The 19,313-nt window shown below is 38.2% G+C and overlaps 2 protein-coding genes across 9 annotated transcripts in view; one reads left to right on the forward strand and one right to left on the reverse strand.

The window, feature by feature from the left end:
- Positions 1-2,399, forward strand: part of LOC121279290 (syntabulin-like) — a 152,288-nt gene extending 149,889 nt beyond the window's left edge. For all 8 annotated transcript variants that reach the window (XM_041190417.1, XM_041190421.1, XM_041190415.1 and 5 more), the window contains one exon: positions 206-2,399. In XM_041190417.1, coding sequence (XP_041046351.1) covers positions 206-1,424 — 1,219 coding nt within the window. In that variant the 3' untranslated portion in view covers positions 1,425-2,399. The remainder of the gene's footprint in view (positions 1-205) is intronic.
- A 9,103-nt stretch (positions 2,400-11,502) lies between these two features.
- The window catches only part of ebag9 (estrogen receptor binding site associated antigen 9), a 28,480-nt gene continuing 20,669 nt past the window's right edge, over positions 11,503-19,313 (reverse strand). Inside the window, exons 3-6 of the mRNA XM_041190572.1 lie at positions 17,667-17,828; positions 17,259-17,366; positions 15,998-16,089; positions 11,503-13,585 (exon numbers count right to left, since the gene is read on the reverse strand). Coding sequence (XP_041046506.1) covers positions 13,465-13,585; positions 15,998-16,089; positions 17,259-17,366; positions 17,667-17,828 — 483 coding nt within the window. The 3' untranslated portion in view covers positions 11,503-13,464. The remainder of the gene's footprint in view (positions 13,586-15,997; positions 16,090-17,258; positions 17,367-17,666; positions 17,829-19,313) is intronic.

Genomic DNA, 19,313 nt, shown 5'->3' on the forward strand with positions numbered 1-19,313 from the left:
ACAAAACAAAAACATCATATGTTTAATATGTGGTCTTTTAGTGCAAGTTGCCAAAATTCTATGCATCCTCTGTTTTATTGGCAGATGATTTTACACAGTTTCTAAGCACTTAAGATTTCCAATACATTTTTGGATCTACCCATATTTTTTTGTAAATTTTAGTCTCCAAGCTATATTTATGTATATCATACCTTTCTTTTAAAAGGGAATCCGAAGTTGCAGATCTCAAGTCCCAGCTCGCTCGCATGCGGGAAGACTGGATTGAAGAAGAATGTCATCGAGTTGAAGCCCAGCTAGCGCTAAAGGAAGCTCGAAAGGAAATCAAACAATTACGTGAGGTGATTGACACTATGAAGAACAGTTTGGTGGAGAAGGACAAAGGTGTTCAAAAATACTTTGTTGACATTAATATCCAAAACAAGAAACTGGAGTCTTTGCTACAGAGCATGGAGTTGGCTCAGAATGGTGCTTTAAGAGATGATTCCTCTCTGGACTGCATGTGTCCATCACCAGTGAAGTCATTGGCACGTAGCACAACCTACACAAAAATGGCTGAAGCTATGGGCCTAGAAGACCAAGCTGTTGAAGAATTGGCTGATAGTGGTCTGCTTGCCAATGACGATATGGCAAGCAGAACAGATCTCTTTGACCAAATTCTTAGGTCAAAACCCACGGAAGGTAGCTCTGGAGATGGGTGTTGGCCTCAGGCTAATGAAATGCAGGTGTCACTTGTTAACAGTGCAGCACTTGAGATTTCTGCTCAAAGTGGCATGATCTTTATGAACAATTATAATAGGCTGGTGAGGGAGCAAGCTATTCAGACTGACGTAGTACCATATAGCCCAGATGTACAGAGCCTCATTCTACACATGCTGAAGTCACAGCATAGCAGCCCAACCAGCCCCATATCTTCAGCCTGGGCACCAGATGCCGGTCAAGCAACATGTGCACCACAGTTTGAAACAATAGTCACCGATGCTTTGTTGGATTTGACTCCAAACAATCCAAACACTGCAATTTTGGTGTCTAAATTAGAATCTGTTAACCATTTCATGAGCCCTCAGGCAAATACTTACAATAAACAAGCTCAACACCTGCCTAGGGTAAACCACATGAGAGAACTTACTTCCACATCCATGTTTGATGAAACAGACAGTACTGAACATGATTTATCAAAGGAGCAGCCATCTGCACTATGTCAGAAAAACTATTGGAGCAGCCATTTTATTATTGATTTGTTGGCAGTGGCTGCACCTGTGGTGCCTACTTTGGCATGGGTATTTTCCACACATAGAGGAGGGACAGAGCCCCTGTACAATATTGGTGCTCTGTTGCGTGGGTGCTGTTTGGTGGCCTTGCACTCTTTGCGCCATGCACCTCGCACACTGTTCTGTCACCCAGCTGAAAATAAAAACACCCACTAATTGCACTTAGATTTTAGCTTAGGATACTTGAAGAGTACTGGAATTAGCTTATTGCGTCGTCTTTGTATGTGGCTAGATGTGTTTCATCACATCAGTGAGGTTTAATTTGCACTGTTAATAAGTATAGATATATTACTTGACTTATGGTGGTATGAGTTTACAGTGTTGCAAGCTGCTTTTGAAGAATGGGTAATTTATAAATGTGAATGCTTTCCTTGTGAGGAAAGAAATGGAATTTACGTGGCCAAAGTTGACCCACTACTGAGCAATATACCAGTATACTGTGTAGTGGTGACATTTTTAAAAGGCATGGAACAGTGATGTATTTTTGTTTAAGTGTATGGGCCTGGATCTCGATTTGAACACCATTTTAATTACTAAAGGACTGTTCTAAACAGAGATTAATCCCCGATAGTGAAAACTGCCTTCAAGGTTTTGCATAGAAGATACTGAATATTCAGCCTTCTAAAAGGTAGCTGGCTCCAGCATCTGCTTGAACATATTTTTCAATGTTTTATTATGGTTCAGCTGGGTATATTGTTGCTGTTTTAAGAAGCTACAGTTTAATGGTAATGCTGTATTTTTATGTTTATGATAAAATGGAGTGCAACCAAAGGTTCTTGGCCTTTTGCTGTCTGTATGTTTTCAGTGGTATGGGACGGTGTACTGGAAACCTGAAACGTCTTGTTACTGTTGTGTTGCATCAGTACAAGCATCGGCTAGTTGGATCAAGTAATATAACAGTGACCTGTATAAGTAGTTGCTACGCACAGTACATTGACATGTTTTAAAGTAATCAACAAGATGCTTCTATGTAGTTGCTTCTTACAAAATATTGCATTTTCCTGATTTGTGTTGTGTTCGAGCCATGTGCAATATTGCTGAATTGTTTACTTTCACTTTTCTTTACTGTACTTCAGATGTTTCTAAATTAAAGGTTATAAATTTATTAAATTAAAGCATGCCAAAAAGTTACCAGCACCTCTGCCTCTTGCTTTGAGCCTTAATACATTTTTTAAACCAGTTTTGTGTGAATTTTATCAAAAAGTCATGAAGCGCAAGTACATCCAGGTTAAGTATACAAACTTAAATTCCCTGCACTCTGCTGCATTATGTACCTCAGTCTGAAACTCAGAAGGAGTCCCCTAACTTCCACCAATGTCAGAATTTTTTCTATTTCCTATAATAGTCAGTCATTCAATAATCTCTAGCTAAGCCAAAAGTTCATAACTTAACTAAGACTGCTAGTATTATGATTTTTTTTTGGAATTTGGATGGATTGTCCTGTATCTTTTTTTAATATAATGTCAATATTGGAGGGGTCTAGCAAATAATTTTTTTGATTATTTGATTATAGATTCTGATTTTCGATTTACACTAAAACAGCCAAATATTTTCTTAAAACTCAAATATCAAAAATACATTAAAGGTAATAGTCACATAGTAACATGTTTGATGATCAATGTAAGTGTAACAATTTGAACTTAATAGTGGTATCGTTCCAAAGTGTACTTAATCAAAAGATGATCCATAAATAACAGAGGTTTGGTTTAATCAAAGAGTTTGGTTGTCCTTATGGTCCATATTTTTGTGATCTAGTTGCAAACCTTCCTAAAAGAAAACCTGCCAAGGCATTGGGTTTTTTTTGGCTGCATTGATAACTGCAGAATAATAAAATTAAAATAATAAAAAGTCATATAAAAACGCTTGCATTTATATAGCAGCTTTCACAAACTAAGAATGCCCCAAGCACAAATACTTATGAAGTGTTGTCTCTTGTAGGAAATACAACAACTGATTTGCATCTAGCAAGATCTCATAAATGGCAATATGATAGTGACCAGATTATCAGTTTTACTAATATTTGTTTGAAGATAAATATTGGTCAGGAAAACAGGGAGAACTCCCCAGATCTTATTCAAAGTTGTGCCATTGGATCTTTCACACTCACCTTAGAGACCAGTTTAATGTCTCAGCTGAAAGATAGCACCTCTGACAGTGCAGCACTCCCTCAGTAATGCACCGTTGCATAGCTTGGATTTTATGCTATAATGTCTAGAGTTGCACTTGAGTCTACAAGTTTCTGAAGTGAGAATGCTATCATGAGTCAAGGCTGAGATATGTCTTGAGATAAATATTTTAGAAAAGTTGTAAATGTCAACAAGAATTGACCAAAATGAAAAGCATGGGTTACAATGGTGAATTCTTTAACCGTTATTAGCCATTGAAAGGCACAATATTCTACTAGCACTGATGGTGAGCTTGGAGGTGGGGGGGGGGGGGGGGGGGGGCATATAATTTAATGCCTCAAAGAACTCCAATAAATTATTCAATTGTGATTTCCCTTTCACAAATACATGTTGACTGTTACTGATCATACAAATGTGCAGGATGTCCAGAGTCTGTGAGACCCATCACACATAGTGGTCACTTCACTCCTGATCTTGTTACATTATCTGACCCTGACATGATCTGACAAAACAGACCATCAAGTGGGAGTGGACAAAATCACCCAAACAGGCTCTATATCAGATCAAACAACTGTTGTCAGCAAGTTGTACAAATGCTTATTTCAACCCTCAAAAAAACTACCTAGCTAGTTGTGAGTGCAAACCAGGCTCAAGTGCAGTTCTTGTGCAGAAACACAAGACAGATAATGCACCAATCGTTGCAATGACAAGCGAATCACTAATGCCTGTAGAGCAACCTTATTTGCCGAAAGAGAAACACTCTCAATCACATGGTGTATCCTTACTCCAGAATGATATCTATAGTTTGGTTGAATGGGAGGAAAAATGACAAATAGAATTCAATCCACAGAAGTGTGAAGTAATGGCATTTGGGGAGGGCAAACAAAGCTGGGAATACACAATAAACAGGGGGATATTGAGAGGGGTAGAGAAAGCCTTGGAGTGCATGTCCACTGGTGCCTGAAGGTGGCAGGACAATTGGATAAGGTGGTAAAGAAAACATTTGGAATGCTTTCCTTTATTGTATGAGGCAAAGAATACAAAATCAGGAATGTAATGCTGGAGCTGTATAAAATGCTGGTTAGGCCACAGCAGGAGTTTTGCATGCAGTCCTGGTCATCACATTCCAGGAAGGACATTATTGCTCTAGAGAGAGTACAGAGGAGATTTACAAGAACGTTGCCAGGGCTTGAAAATTGTAGCTATGAGGAAAGATTGGAAAAGCTGTGGTTGTTTTCTTTTGAGCAGAGGAGGCCGAGGGGTGACTTGACAGGAAAGACCTGTTTCCCTCAGCGGAGAGGTCAATTACCAGGGGGCACAGATTTAAGGTGATTGGTAGAAGGATGAAAGAGGACATAATGAAAAACATCTTCACCCAGAGGGTGGTGGGAGTCTGGAATTCACTGCCCAGTTTGGTGGTGGAGGCGGACACCCTCAACTCATTTAAAAAAGTACCTGGATCTGAACCTGAGGTGTTGCAATCTGAATGAATGGACCAGGTGCTGGAAGGTGCCGTTAGAATGGACAGCTAGTTTTTATCTTGGCTGATGCAGATATGATGGGCTGAATGGCCTCTTTCTGTGCCATAACTTTTCTATGGTTCTACTTTCATTTCTACTTGTACGAAAACGATTTTGAATTCATAACCAATCATAGACCACTAGTAAGCTTGTTCAACAACCAACATAGCAAACCATCCACTCGAAAACAGAGTGTTAGATAGTCACACTATGGGAATACGAGTTCCATGTTAAGTATCAGCCAGGCAAACTCAACCCAGGGGACTATCTTGTGTAACATCTGTTGCCAACAGTTAGTACAAATATTCATGAAGAAAAGGTTTCCAAACAACATCTTAACTAAATAAGCCTAAATCCAGTGCCAAAGTTGCTACGTCAAAACAGCAACAAAGCTGAGGCATTGCAACTGTGTGTGATGGGAAAGGAATCACAAAACTGGAAAGACATAATTAAGAGTGTATACAAATGAAATTGCTGACATAATACAGCCTTCACAATGTTCAAAATGAGCTCACTGTTACAGCCACATCTGATCTTGTGTCTTGTGATAACAGCATTGTCATATCACAATCATTAAGGGAATGTGCTGTAGATATAGCACAAAGGTCACCAGGTGATTGTCAAAAACCAAACAACTCCTTTGGCAAAAGGTATGGTTCCCAGGAATTGACAGCATGGTAGAGCACAAAATCAGTGTTTGCCATGTCAAGTGACCACAGTGTTAAATCTTCGTGACCCTGTCGAGGTGTCAGAACTAGCTCCAGAACCATGGATTGAAGTTAATGTTGATTTTGCAGAATTGCACATTGATGAACACCTACTTGTTGTCATTGATGACTACAGCAGATTCGTAGTTGTGGAAATAGTTAAGTCTATTTCAATTAAAGTTGTTATCCCGAAGCTTGACCAGATTTTCACTTTGGAGTCCCTCAAATGGTGAGAAGTGACAATAGGCTCCCATTCAGCAGCCATGAGTTGTCAATTCGTAAACTGCCTCAACTTCACTCATTAAAAAAATCACCCCCTGTTGGTCAAAAGCTAATGGAGAAATCAAAAGATCCATTCACAGTTTGAAAACTTAGGGAAAAAAATGATACATATAGCTGCAGCCAAGAGCGATCATGGAAGTAAGAGTTGTATTGTTTTCCTCGCAATTACACAATGGCTCATTTGACTACTGGGAAGCTTCCAGCTACACATATTTGCACCTCCCATACACACGTTTTCCTGAGCTACCTCATAGAACAAATAATCAACATGCAAGCAAACACGATCAAGAGGATCGAATGAGAGTAAATGCAGAGCTGTTACGATCTTTATAGAGACAGATAACTTTGAGATTCAAACATCCATCTGATATAATGACAATATTTTACATTTTAAAACTTCTGCTGTAATAAATGACACATTTTTTTGACAAAGCTTTGTTTTTCTTAGTCAATTTATACTTTAAATTACAGAAAGTGATGTTCCCCTTTTATACCTATGACCCATTGCAGCCTCCATGGAATTACAGTCCTTTTAATAAACAGCCCACAGTTATTCCCACCTTCCAATGGGTTTCTGTATCTATATGGGTTGGCAGTGGTAAAGTGGTAATGTCATTCGGCTAGTAATTCAGAGGCCTAGGCTAATGCTCCAGGGAACAGGTTCACATTCCATCATGGAAGCTGGTGAAATTTAAATTCAAGTAATAAATCTGGAATTCAAAAGCTCATCTCAGTAATGGTGCCATGAAACTACAATTATTGTCATAAAAAGCAATCTGGTTCACTATGCCTTTTAGGGAAGGAAATCTTTCATGCTTACCTGGTCTGGCCTACATGTGACTCCAGACCGACAGCAATGTGGTTAACTCTTAAATGCTCTCTGATATGGCCTAGCAAGCCACTCAGTTATACCAAAACACAAACAAAAATACCTGGAAAAACTCAACAGGTCTGACAGCATCTGCGGAGAGGAATACAGTTAATGTTTTGAGTCCGTATGACTCACCAGAACAAGAGTCATACGGACTCGAAACATTAACTGTATTCCTCTCTGCAGATGCTGTCAGACCTGCTGAGTTTTTCCAAGTATTTTCGTTTTGTTTTGGATTTCCAGCATCTGCAGTTTTTTGCTTTTAACTCGATTATACCAAATCGCTGCAGATATGTCAAAAAAGGAATAAAACTAGGCCGATGTAGGCACCTTAAACAAGAGCACATTCAGCCCTGTGAAATCTGCAAAGTCCTCTTTACAAACATCTGGGGACTTGCGTCAAAATTGAGAGCTGTCCCTCAACAAGCAGCAGCCTGACAGTCATAATCACAGGATCATGCCTTACTAACAACGTCCTAGACACCACACTCTTCCGTGGGTAGTTCCTGTCCCAGCAGGACAATCCACCAAAGGCGGTGGCGTCAACATCTCATATGAAGAACGTGAGTTAAATGAGGCCACACCTGAAGTTAGGTGATATCCTACTCATGAGAGAAAATGTCCACCATAGTTTTGTAACATAGTCACCTAAGTATTTGAGTTGGTGAACAAATCTTTCATCTCCAACTATTTTCCAGCAAAGATCAGTCGCTGCTGATCAGGGGGAATACCTTCCTTGTGCTGAATCTTAGCCTTTACATTTTCAATAGTATCTGAGGGTTCAACCTCAAGGGTAATAGTTTTCCCCATGAGAGTTTTCACAAAGGTCTGCATTTTCATATTCAACCCACCAACTCCTTTCCTCAGAAAGGTGTACTTACTGAGTGCAATATTAAATTTATAGAAAAAAGTGAGAATGCATAATATTGCTAGTGTTGAAAATTGCATTGTGCACTTTGTCCATTTAAAGTTACCAAACACATACCTACAGAAAGATTCAAGAAGAATTAAGGAATTTGTGCTTTAACAGCACATGCGTTCTGTTTCTCACCGAATCCTGGGGCTGTAACTTGCAAATTTTGGGCATTGTATCTGGGGGGGGGGGTACCCCAAAACCCCAAGGATGTGTTGGGGAACCATGCAGTGCACCCACCCCCCCCAACAAAATATAAAATTCCCAGGTAAGGATTGCAAGGTAATTGCCCAGGAAGTTCAAACTTCCTTTGGTCAATTACCCTGCCAGGGAACCATCCAAAAATACAACTTAAATCGCAAATTTTGGATAGTTCCAACTGTCATCCAGCAAGTTAGCCAGAAAAAGTTAGAAGACTTCTAGCTTCTGGGTAACTATGGCCAGGATGTACCGGCCCCCATTGCAGGCGAGGTGGCACCAGCTAGAAGTCCAGTAACTTGCAGCAGGACCGGAAGATCGTGGTGACGGGGTGCAGAAAATCCCGCCGTATTACACTCTCCCCGCCACCCCCACCCCGTAAACCAGACTGCCCCCTAACCGACAGAACGCCCCCTACCCGAGGCCTAATCTGGCAACCCCACAAGGCCTGACCCAGCACCAAACATGTTCACCCCCCCACCCAGGGCCCAGCACAACACCCCGCCAACCCCCCACTTGCCTTATATAGTTACCTTCTCCCTGGCTTGACAAAGCGGCTGGACTTTTAAACCTACCTGCTTTATGGCAGCTAGTGCAGTATAAAAGGGGGCATGGCTTACTTACCATCAACTGTGCTGCCCTCGTCTGTAGGCCTTGGGAATCCGCTGCATTACACAGGTCTCACCTAGCCTGAGTCGGAAGATTGGGCAAGATAGGAGCGGCTGGATTTCAAGGTAAGTAATAACGAGCGGAGTGGCAATCCAACTCAATTGCCACTCCACCAGAAGTTATGTCCCTTAGCGTTTCTCTCCAAGAACTTGACCCCTCCCGTTTGGAATGGGTGACTTGTTAACATTGAGTGGTTCTAAGCTATTTAGTGCCTCCTTCCTATTTTTAAACTCCTCCAATAGCTCTGTTGCATCATTAACTTTATACCCCCTCCCCCTCTCTATACCTTTGTACTTGCCTGTTGCATCTTTAACTTGTTCCAGTTCTGATGAAAGGAAACCAACATGAAGCATTAATGTATTTCCCTCTCCACAGATGCTACCTGACCAGTTGAGTAACTCCAGAATTTTATGTTCTTATTAACTTCATCCTTTCCCTGGCAACTGTGAGGCTGAAACACCATTCACAACCTTGGTGTCATATTTGACCATGAGATCAGCTTCCAACCACATGTCTGGGCAATCTCAGAGGCTGCCAATTTCCACCTCCATAATATAATACAAATCCACCTCTGCTCATCTGCTGCTGGAACTCTCATTCATGTCGTTTTTTACCTCTACACTGTCCCAATGCACTTTTGGCCAGCCTCCCACATTCTACCCTCTGTAAACTTGAGATCATCCAAAACTCTGCTGCCATCTTCTAACTCATACCAAGTTCTGTTCACCCATCACTCTTGTGCTCACTGACCTACATTGGTTTCCAGTTAAGCAACACTCTGCTTTCAAATCCCCTCCACGGCCTTACTCTACCTCTATACCAATATTCAGCCCTATAACGCTCCAAGATATCCGTTATTCTCTAATTTTGGTCTCAAGCCTCCCCAATTTTAATTGCTCCATCATTGGTGGCTGTGCCTTCAGTTGCCAAGGTGGTAAGCACTGGAATTTCCTCCCCAATCCTTTTTACCTTCCTTTCCACCTTCAAAACACTCATTAAAACCTCTGACCAAATATTTGTCATCCGCCATATCTCTTTATGCTCCCATGAATTGCCTTAGGCCATTTTATGTTAAAAATGCCACAAAAATGTGAATAGATTTGCAAAGACAGATGCAAGGTACTCATTCATTGTCTTAGTCATGGCCCTGCCTTCACAAAATTTTCGTTCCTTAAACATCCTCATCATTCCTTTAAACATCCTTTTACTTTAAGTGCAATACCACCAAGCTACAATATTATAAAGCATGTTACATACATGCTAATCATGATTTCTTCAGAACCATTAAAATTAAGCTTTACTCCTATATTTACAGTGGATTCACATTATTCAAAGAATGATGCTCTTACTTCAGGTGAGTCATTGATACTTCACAATTTTCTGATACTCCCTGTAACCTCTTTGTATCCTAACCTATTTGTACCTGCATTTGAAGGGCAATAGTTTGCTCTAGAGCATTGGAAAAGATCAGATCATTGTTATTCGGAGCTGCAGTGCTCCAAGCACGGTGTTTAGAATATTGAGACTCAGGCTTACTTTAAAACATGAATTCAAAACTATCTGGAGCAAGGTATGAGATCTGTTATCCATCTTTTCCTTCCCCAGGGAGATGTTTTGGTTATGTTTCTAATGGCTCAAAAGGAAATGAGGCTAGAAATTTGCTATTGATGATAGTGGACAATACTCAATGCATTTGTACGATTTGCTTGTGATTGCTTCTTTAATGGAAATATTAAACCAGTTTATTAATTGACGCTTTCAGTAAAATAGCTAATAGTAGAACGTTACATGAATGCCGTGGTATTTTCCGTCCAATATTCTCAAATCTGCTTACGATAAAGTGAAATGGAAGAGTGTTGAGGGGGATGGTAACATAGTGGATATGGCACTGGACTAGTAATCCAGAGGATTGGTCTATGATCCAGAAAAACAATTTCAAATCCCATCATGGCAGCTGGGGAATTTAAATTCAGTTAATGATATAAATCTGTAAGAGAGTTACAATCAGTCATGGTGATCAGGAAACTATCACATTATCGTTAAAAAACCCATCTGGTTCATTAATGTCTTATAGAAAAGGAAATTTGCCACTTTTACAGTCAAGTTTGTATGTGAGTCCAGACCCATAGCAATGTGGTTGACTCTTGGCTGCCTTCTGAAATGGTCTAGCACACCACTCAGTTTTACCAAACTGCTACAGCAAAGTACAATATGCACTTGACCAAATACAGCGATTGAAGGACACAGGTTGCCATCACCTTCTCAAGGGTCATTAGAGATTGGGAATAAATACTGGCCTTGTCAATGGCACCCATATTCCACGAATGAATTAAGTCATTACAAATACATAAGTGCTTCTGTTGATATCATCAATAGTAATTTTCAGTCTTATGAGTGATGTTAATAAGTGACCCAATTCAGAAGCACCAGGACCAATGTTTTGTAGCTTTAGACAAAACTGTAGGAATAATACTATCTAGAAGCAACCACTAATCTAACACTAAGGTGTCAACTACCAGAGAGAGCCAAAACTAAATGTCTATGACTAGGAACTAGTCTTTGGGGAAGTTTTTTCACTAAATGCATCACTAAAGTTTTAGGTGGTATCCCGATATGAATTACATCTTAAAAACACATCATCCATTCAAATGCTCTCATTAGTCACTTTAGGTTATGTACCAATGCAATGTTGAAAGTGCAAACAGCTTCTTTGCTTCCTGTTTTCAAGACATAAAAGAAAACATTTACTTTTCACCAAAAATTGATGTTATAAAGCAAACAAAACATGGTAATAACTTCAAACTGTTTCAACACAGGTTTGATTTGTCATCACTTGCAGGAGAAAGCAACGGTAAATAGATTTCACAGGAAGATCAGATAACACTAGCTATAGTGCTCCAAGTTTCATTTAGTGTCCCACCTGTATTGAACTGAACAAAAAGCCCATGAATTTTCAATCACCCTTTTAATACTGTACAATGTGCTGTGCAATAGATTTAAACATAGGTATTATACAGGCAGAAAAATTTATACAATTTACATTACTTAGCATAAAGGTTGATGAGAAAAGCTGTATCGCGAAATAAGCTGTTATATGTGTTAAAGGAAACAATTATGTTTCTGAGAGTCAATGATCACCAGTTTGACAAGTAATTTGTATTCTCACAATTTTACCTGCAAAGGCATCTGATGTGGCCACATAATATTGCAGTTTATGGTTCAACGCCATCACCAAAGCTGTTGTAATAGTTTTGGATGTAAGGGATCATTGATTTTGGTAATATTTCCATCAAATTTGTTCAAAGTAATAATGGATTTGAAGTAGCACTGAACAAAGAAAATGTTACTAAAAAATTTTCAACTGCAAGGTGAATAGTACATAGATTGAAACATGTGCTAAAGGAGTAAAGCTGTCACAAGAGATCTTGAATACATCGTTTACAAGTTATTTTGTCAGCTTTTGGTCAAGATGATGCACGATAAATTACTTTTAGTGCAATAACATACATTTTGTATGCAACTTATCATTTTATTTGAAAAACTTCCCTAAAAACCCAAGTACATGCAGGATGAGAAAGGTTCGGGTTGGACGGGTCTTGAAGTGAAAAGGGCCCAAAGTAGAATGCACCTTAATTAGGAAAAATTATATGCTCATTGCAAGTTAATTAATTTTAGCTGTACAAGAAGTGCCTTTTAATTAAAACATTTCAAAACAGGTGGACATGAATAGCAATAGAGAATGTAGTAAACAAAGTAAAGCAAGTTGGTTTCCATTCCGTCTGTAAAATTAGGCAGCAGGTTAGCCTCATTTCAGGCAATATTAAAAATGTTCTGCTCTTAATAATGAAAATCATAAGACTACAAATAGGTATCAGCTTATAGCAGAATAACAACCGGCTTCATTTAGGATTCACAATTTCACTCAAGGCATCATTCGTGTCATTTTATAGTTAAAAGAAACATGAAAAACATTAAGAAAAAATAAATTCAAACTGATTCAGCTGGTTTCCAAAAGACAAAATATGGCAAAAACTGCAGAACAATTAATTACATAAAATTTCGAATTTTGCAGCGCTCTGACAAAGTCAATATGTACTACGAATATAGACACACATACCAAGCTTATTATGTTCTTCATTGTTTTCTGCAGAGCTTGTTTTCAAATTTGTACAGTAATCTCAGCTGAAATGCTAACTTCCAGAATGCCAAAAGTCAAAAAACAAAAACAAATTTCAGTAACAGTCCTCTTTTTGGCTGTTGCCAATTACCCCAGAGCAACTAGTTTACCAGATATATACAAATGCATTTAGCTTTTTTTAAATATACTTACTATTCTCTCAGTAACCTGTTAAAATGAATATATACAGCACCAACCCTCAAGTTCTGATAATCCATTGATTTTGTTGGTAACATTTCAGTGTCTGGCATAACAGAACAGATGGATAACTGTCAAATCCAGACAGGCAAAGGAACAGGCCAACACATATTTATGATTAAATATAATTTCAAATAAAAGATATTTTACACACAGCAGATAAATTATGTCCATCAAGCCACAAATATTCCTATATTCAACCCAGGGAATCAGAAAAGAACTCCAGCAAATAATCTATTAGGATGTTCAGGAACTGGGGCAGTGAAGTACTGCACTCAACAATGCACTGATTGGATAGCTGAGAATAAAATGTACATATATCGTAAAATCTTGTATCTATCCCAATGATTTCCAGTAATCCATGAAGATTTCAGAGCATCAGATGGTGACTTGAGCTAAAATGCATGCTCATTGGTCAAATGCACATCAGTAGAAATTACTTATAAAAGCATTCTTCATCAAAGTATACTGGTCATAGTTGCCATGGGAGGGTAACGTCTTCTGCTGACAGTGACAGGTCCACATATCACTCACGTTATGAAAGTTTTACAGCAATTTTGTTCTGTTCCTTTCTCAATAATCTCTGTGCATCCTTCTCCATCTTCTTCCTCTGTTGTTCAGCTGACCTCTTCTCCCTCTCTGCAAGCTTCTGCTGCCTGAAGTGTGTAGGGAGGGGGGTGGGGATAGGAAATGTTAAAGGAGAAAAAGGAGCAATAAATTGTACATTTACACAGAACATTGTTCAGCATATTATTTAGCACAAACAGCAAAACTAATACATGGTTCCACTGACAAGGAACCTTGCAAAAAAGAGTTGATGAAGGAAACAAAGGATAAACTTGCACAGCAACACAAAATGATATAGTACTGTATGGGTTACTTCAGAGCAGCCCTTAAAATTGGGGCTTAAACTGAACATTTCAAACCACAGAATTAAAATATCACACAAATCAACATTAATATTTCAGATACTTTGTGACAAAAATGAGACTTTTTAAAAAGGTCTGTTTTTTATTTTTGAAAAGGTCATCTTCAATTAGCACATACATACTTTAAAAGTATAATAGATTTATATTAAATTATCCACACACACACTCCCTCTACTGCATTAACAAGATTTTTAAAAATCACTTTGGTTAGCTTTGGTAAGCTGAATGATAGGAGGGAGGAAACCTTTGTGGCAGAATTGGAGGTACATTCTCTCAAGACCAGCAGCCTCAGGGCTGGGGTGGAATTTGGATCTTTTCCTGATTTTGGGTTAGGCCTTCGGGCAGTGGGTGGTTCAGGCTATACCAGGTCAGGTGGGGTCAAGGGTCACTTGAAGCAAGGGAATAGACAGGCACATAAGCAGCAAAGCATATAAGTACAGCACTGTGCAGCCTCTTGCTGAATTGCCCCCAGGCAAGTTAATTTTAATTGAGTAATTGAGTAAAATAAAAAAAATGATGCATGGCACATTCTGAAATTGTTTTCGGACAGCCGGTTTTGAGATCTGTATCAGTTTGTAACTCTTTCCAGTACAAACACGTTTCCATCTGTTCCTATTCAGATGAAGTTACATTGTTTCATAGTTTGTCATTGTGAGATTTGAACTCTTGATCTTGGGGTTACAAGCCCAGTACCATAACCACTTGGCTATTTAGGCCAAGCCTGTATCAGTTTGTATCTATACTAGGAAGCCACTTTTCAAATAGTATTATTCTAATTATTCAAATAGCTTCATCTGTGTACAATTACTAGCTTAATATTTCTTCTGCAGTATTAAAGAATGCTAACAATTCAGCTTTTTAAGACTATGAGGAGACACTAGGCATCCTTCTCATTTCAGAGTAAAGACATTTTTTTTAAGCATGAATAAATTGTAAATATAGGCAGCTGCTTATTGACTTAAAATACATATTTAACTAGATCATCCCTATTAATTTGCAGTAGACTTTTTTTTAAAACAAGCTGCCAGGGCAGCTTTTATGCCAATCACATAATAGGCTGAAAGAGTAATTGTGGAGCAGATCATGTCAGAAGGCAAAAAAACATAAGGTGGGAGGATGTTGTAGGGGTCGTATAAACTGAGGTTATGCAGGTCTTTAAAACCAAGAAGGATTTTAAAATAACAAAATGCTGGAAATACTCAACAGGACAGTATTATTGGAGAAAAACAGAAGGGCTAAATGGGCTACTCCTGCTTCTATTTCTTATGGTCTTAAATTTTCAGGTCAATGATGACCCTTGATCAGAACCAGGACCTTTGCTTTGCTTTTGTAGAAGGGTTTTAAAAACTTAGAGGTACAGTCAGGAACTAAGACAACAGAAATATGGGTGTTTAAACATATAAGGGTGTAACAGTCTAATTAAGTTGCAATTTATGGAGTGGGATGGGGAGAGTTAGGTATGGATGCACAATACTTTGAAGATGCAAAAAAGCCATCTTAAAATGTTCATATCAAAGTCTTTACATTGAGTCGGATACCAGTATATCCATCAAAAAAACCCTCAAATTATTGAAATAACCATGAGATTATAATAAAAACTAAATCACAGGATGTCAAAAAAAAACTTTGGCATCTAATGAAAATTTGAAATAGTTTGCAGAAGAATTGAAAAACAGATCTTTCCTTTGAGTGACTATATGACACATTAAGCCACATTTGAATAATAGAGAAAAAACAAATTCCAGTCAGATGGAGGTGTATGAGTATGTGAGAAAATTATCAGAGGCTTCCTTGCCTCCCTGATCCTCCACAGAAAAGGAGAGACTCCTTATGTATGGAACTATTGAGTAAATATTGAGCCCAAGAACTCTGTTCCTCCAACTCTGGCATGTAATGCATCTCCCAATCCTTTTGCCCCAGAATTGGTAGCTGTCACCCATCCAATATCTCCTTCTTGAGCTCAGTGTCAGTTTTTGTCAGACTCAACTCCTGTGAAGCTCCTTGGACTATGCCAAAGCATTATGTAACTGCACATTGTTATTTAATATGCTTTGGCTATGATATTAAGACAAAAGCCAATACTGCAAACCATTATACCCAACTTATTTTGATGCCAATAACAAACCTAAAATTAAGTACCTCAGCACTTCTTCTGCCTCCCAGGTGGCATCTCCCTCCTCTTCCCAGGCATTAATGTTTTCCTGCCAAGTTTCAAAATCTCCTAGTTCGGGCTGCAAAAGGACAAGTGACATGAGTAATTTTTTCCTATATTTAAAACCTATAACACAATGCTACCTTAGAAAATTAGGCCTTCAAAATAAAGTTTTCTTTACTGCTTTAAATTTAGACATTTCTGAATTTTGGATAAATAAAAAACTAGGAAGAACTATATCACTGTTCCTTCACTGTCGTTGGGTCAAGCTCCAGGAACTCCCTCCCTACATCACATGGATCGCAGCCGCCCAAGAAGGTGGCTCACTACCACCTTCTCAAGGGCCATTAAAATCAGCAATGAATGCTGGCCTTGCCAGTGACATTCACATCCTAAGAACGGATAAAAAACCTCATATAATGTCTTTCATGTCCACAAAACACGGAACCTCAAAACAGCCAACTGATTAACTTTCAAGTGTAATCAGTGCCTTTTGTAGGCAATAAGACCATGGAAACAAAGCTGAGATATTGATAAAATCAGTATCAATACCCAGACTGACAATACTGGATAATATACACTATATTACCCCTTCTATTCTTAAGAGGGTGAGAGAACGTGAAAACGTGAAACAATTTTAATCAGCAAATTGTGAAAGGATTTAATTATAATAGCTATTAGGCATTTAGAACTTTATAATTTGAAGCGTAGAATCAAATTCCTTTAATGTTCTAACTCATTTAATCCAAAATTTGTATCATTTAATACCCTGAATTTCACTGGCAGCTTCAAGTCCAATTCCAATAATTTTGCTTCCTCATAATTAGGAAACAGTAATGAGCAAGCAAACAATATAGAGCTTTAAGGGATACTCTCAAATATTATAACCAAAGGCCCATTAGAATGACCTTTAAAGTTCTAACTCATTTAATCCAAAATTTGAATCATTTAATACCCTGAATTTCACTGGCAGCTTCAAGTCCAATTCCAATAATGTTGCTTCCTCATAATTAGGAAACAGTAGTGAGCAAGCAAACAATATAGAGCTTTAAGGGATACTCTCGAATATTATAACCAATGGCCAATTAGAATGACCTTGTTCTGAATAATCATGGATTTTAATTCTGCAATAAAGCCTCTATGTCCTACACCATGAAACACCTAGTCCTGATCAGTCTGTTTCTCCAATGTTATTTTTCCTGGGAATGATCAGAAACAAAGCTAAATGCAAGTCATTAAAATACTTACTGATGGTTGATTGAATGGGATGTCCTGTGTAGCTGCTAGTCTACTGGAAAATCCCATGCTGCCATCTTGAGTTCCAAAATTTAATGGTTCTTTTTTCTTAATAACAATCTATGAAATAAAAAAAAAGTTAAAACTTTCAAACAGACTTATTGAATTTATAGTAGAATTTCACGATCAAAGTCAGCAGTACATATTCAAATTAAAATTTGCAATCAATCCTCGGGTGCAAGAAGTTTAAAATATTAAACTATTTTGGATAATTTAATATTGACAGTAAAAAGGAAAAATATTAAATGATGAACTCGTATTACAATATTTTCTTAGCAAAAATTGTATTTCATAGAGTATAAACTGCAAGGAACATTTTTCATTATGTCGTATTAATTGGAGATTATTAAGGTGACATACTTTTTGAGGTTTTCGTATGGTTGGTGTCATGTCTTTAAAGTAATCAGGTTCTTCAGTCTCTCCAGTACCATTCTGTTGTGCTGAAAGATTACCATTGCCTCCTTCAATCTTAATACTGGTTGGACCATCTTCATCCCAGGAACTCCAATCTTCTACCTCAGGCTTGGAAGATATAAAAAAGTTTTTTTTAAAAAAGGACTCCCAGTGAGAACCTGCATATCATAAAACATGCAAATTTTTATGGCTTTTTTGTGCTGTGTCAGCTTACATGCACAAACCTCTGCTGGAATCTCTGTTCCTGTGCTCCCTTTAAAATGGTTTCAATCTTTCTACCAAAATGTATCATAGGAGCATACAAAATAGGATCAGGAGTGTGTCATTCGGCCCCTCAAGCCTGCCCTGCCATTCAACTAGATCATGGCTGATCTTCTACCTCAATGCCATTTTCCTGCACTATCCCCATATTCCTTGATAATCTAGCAGCAGTTGGTAAAGGCTGAGTTGTTTAAATCCCAGAGGGAAACTTGAAAACTGTCATAGCCTATATTTTCAATTGGTAGGTTTGAAATGCAGCTCTAAATTCAAGAATAAGACCACCAAGCCTCAAGGGTTTTTATATAAAATTAAATTAAACATTTATTAATTTAACAAATGAAACACATACATACGTCCATAATTTACTACCATAATAGCTTTTAAACAAATCCCCAAATTAATCACTCCCAGGTAAATCTTCACCAAAGGCAACCCATAGACTTTAAACAGACACCATTTGACCTTACGAGACACACACACATACTTGTGGTAATACCTAGCTTTTCCTTTGAATGTAAATTTTCAATTGTATCCTCGGCTTTTAACATCAAATCTTCTAACAATAGCATTTTCATCCCACTAATTTTATTAGTAATATAAACACATTGCTTGGCGTCTTACAGCTTGGTGCAAGATTGTACCCATTCTTCTGAATGGTTTATTTAAAAATGCAAATTGCCCCCTTAACACCTATGTTTTTAAACTTCTCCAAGTATATCTAATTACCATTTCAAACCTACTTCTTTCTATACATCAAAGCACCCAGACTAGCTGGCTTTAATCCAATTGAGACGCACACAGACACACACTTCAATTCCATTTTTAAAAATAATTTAAGTAATACTGTAGACATCAATATCTCTGCATGACACTAGATACCCTTAATCTAGAAATCTATCAATCTCTTGCCTTGAACATACTCAAATGACTGAGCCTCCACAATGCTCTGGGGCAGAGAATTCCAAAGGTTCACTACCCTCTGAATGAACAAATTCCTCCTCACCTCAGCCCTAAATTACATACTTCTTATTCTAATCAGATTTCTCTGTTAAATTTCAACTGCCAGGTGTCTGCCCATTCTTGTCTGAAGTTGGTAACTCTTCTCTGTATCGCCTACATTTCCAGATTTGGTGTCATCTGCAAACTTTGAAATCATTCCCTGAATAGCCAAGTTCAGAAGTTCAGGTCATTAACACATACCAGAAAGCAATACTTCCCATTGATCCCTCTAGAGGCCGGTTTTGTTATTGATTGAAAAGTGGGGTTTCCCTACACTAGAGTGGAATGGTCTCATCAGATGTTAACAGGTCACTGGATGCTGCAGGTGTGCCT

Source organism: Carcharodon carcharias, chromosome 6, assembly GCF_017639515.1.
Source record: "Carcharodon carcharias isolate sCarCar2 chromosome 6, sCarCar2.pri, whole genome shotgun sequence".
NCBI classification, from domain to species: Eukaryota; Metazoa; Chordata; class Chondrichthyes; order Lamniformes; family Lamnidae; genus Carcharodon; species Carcharodon carcharias.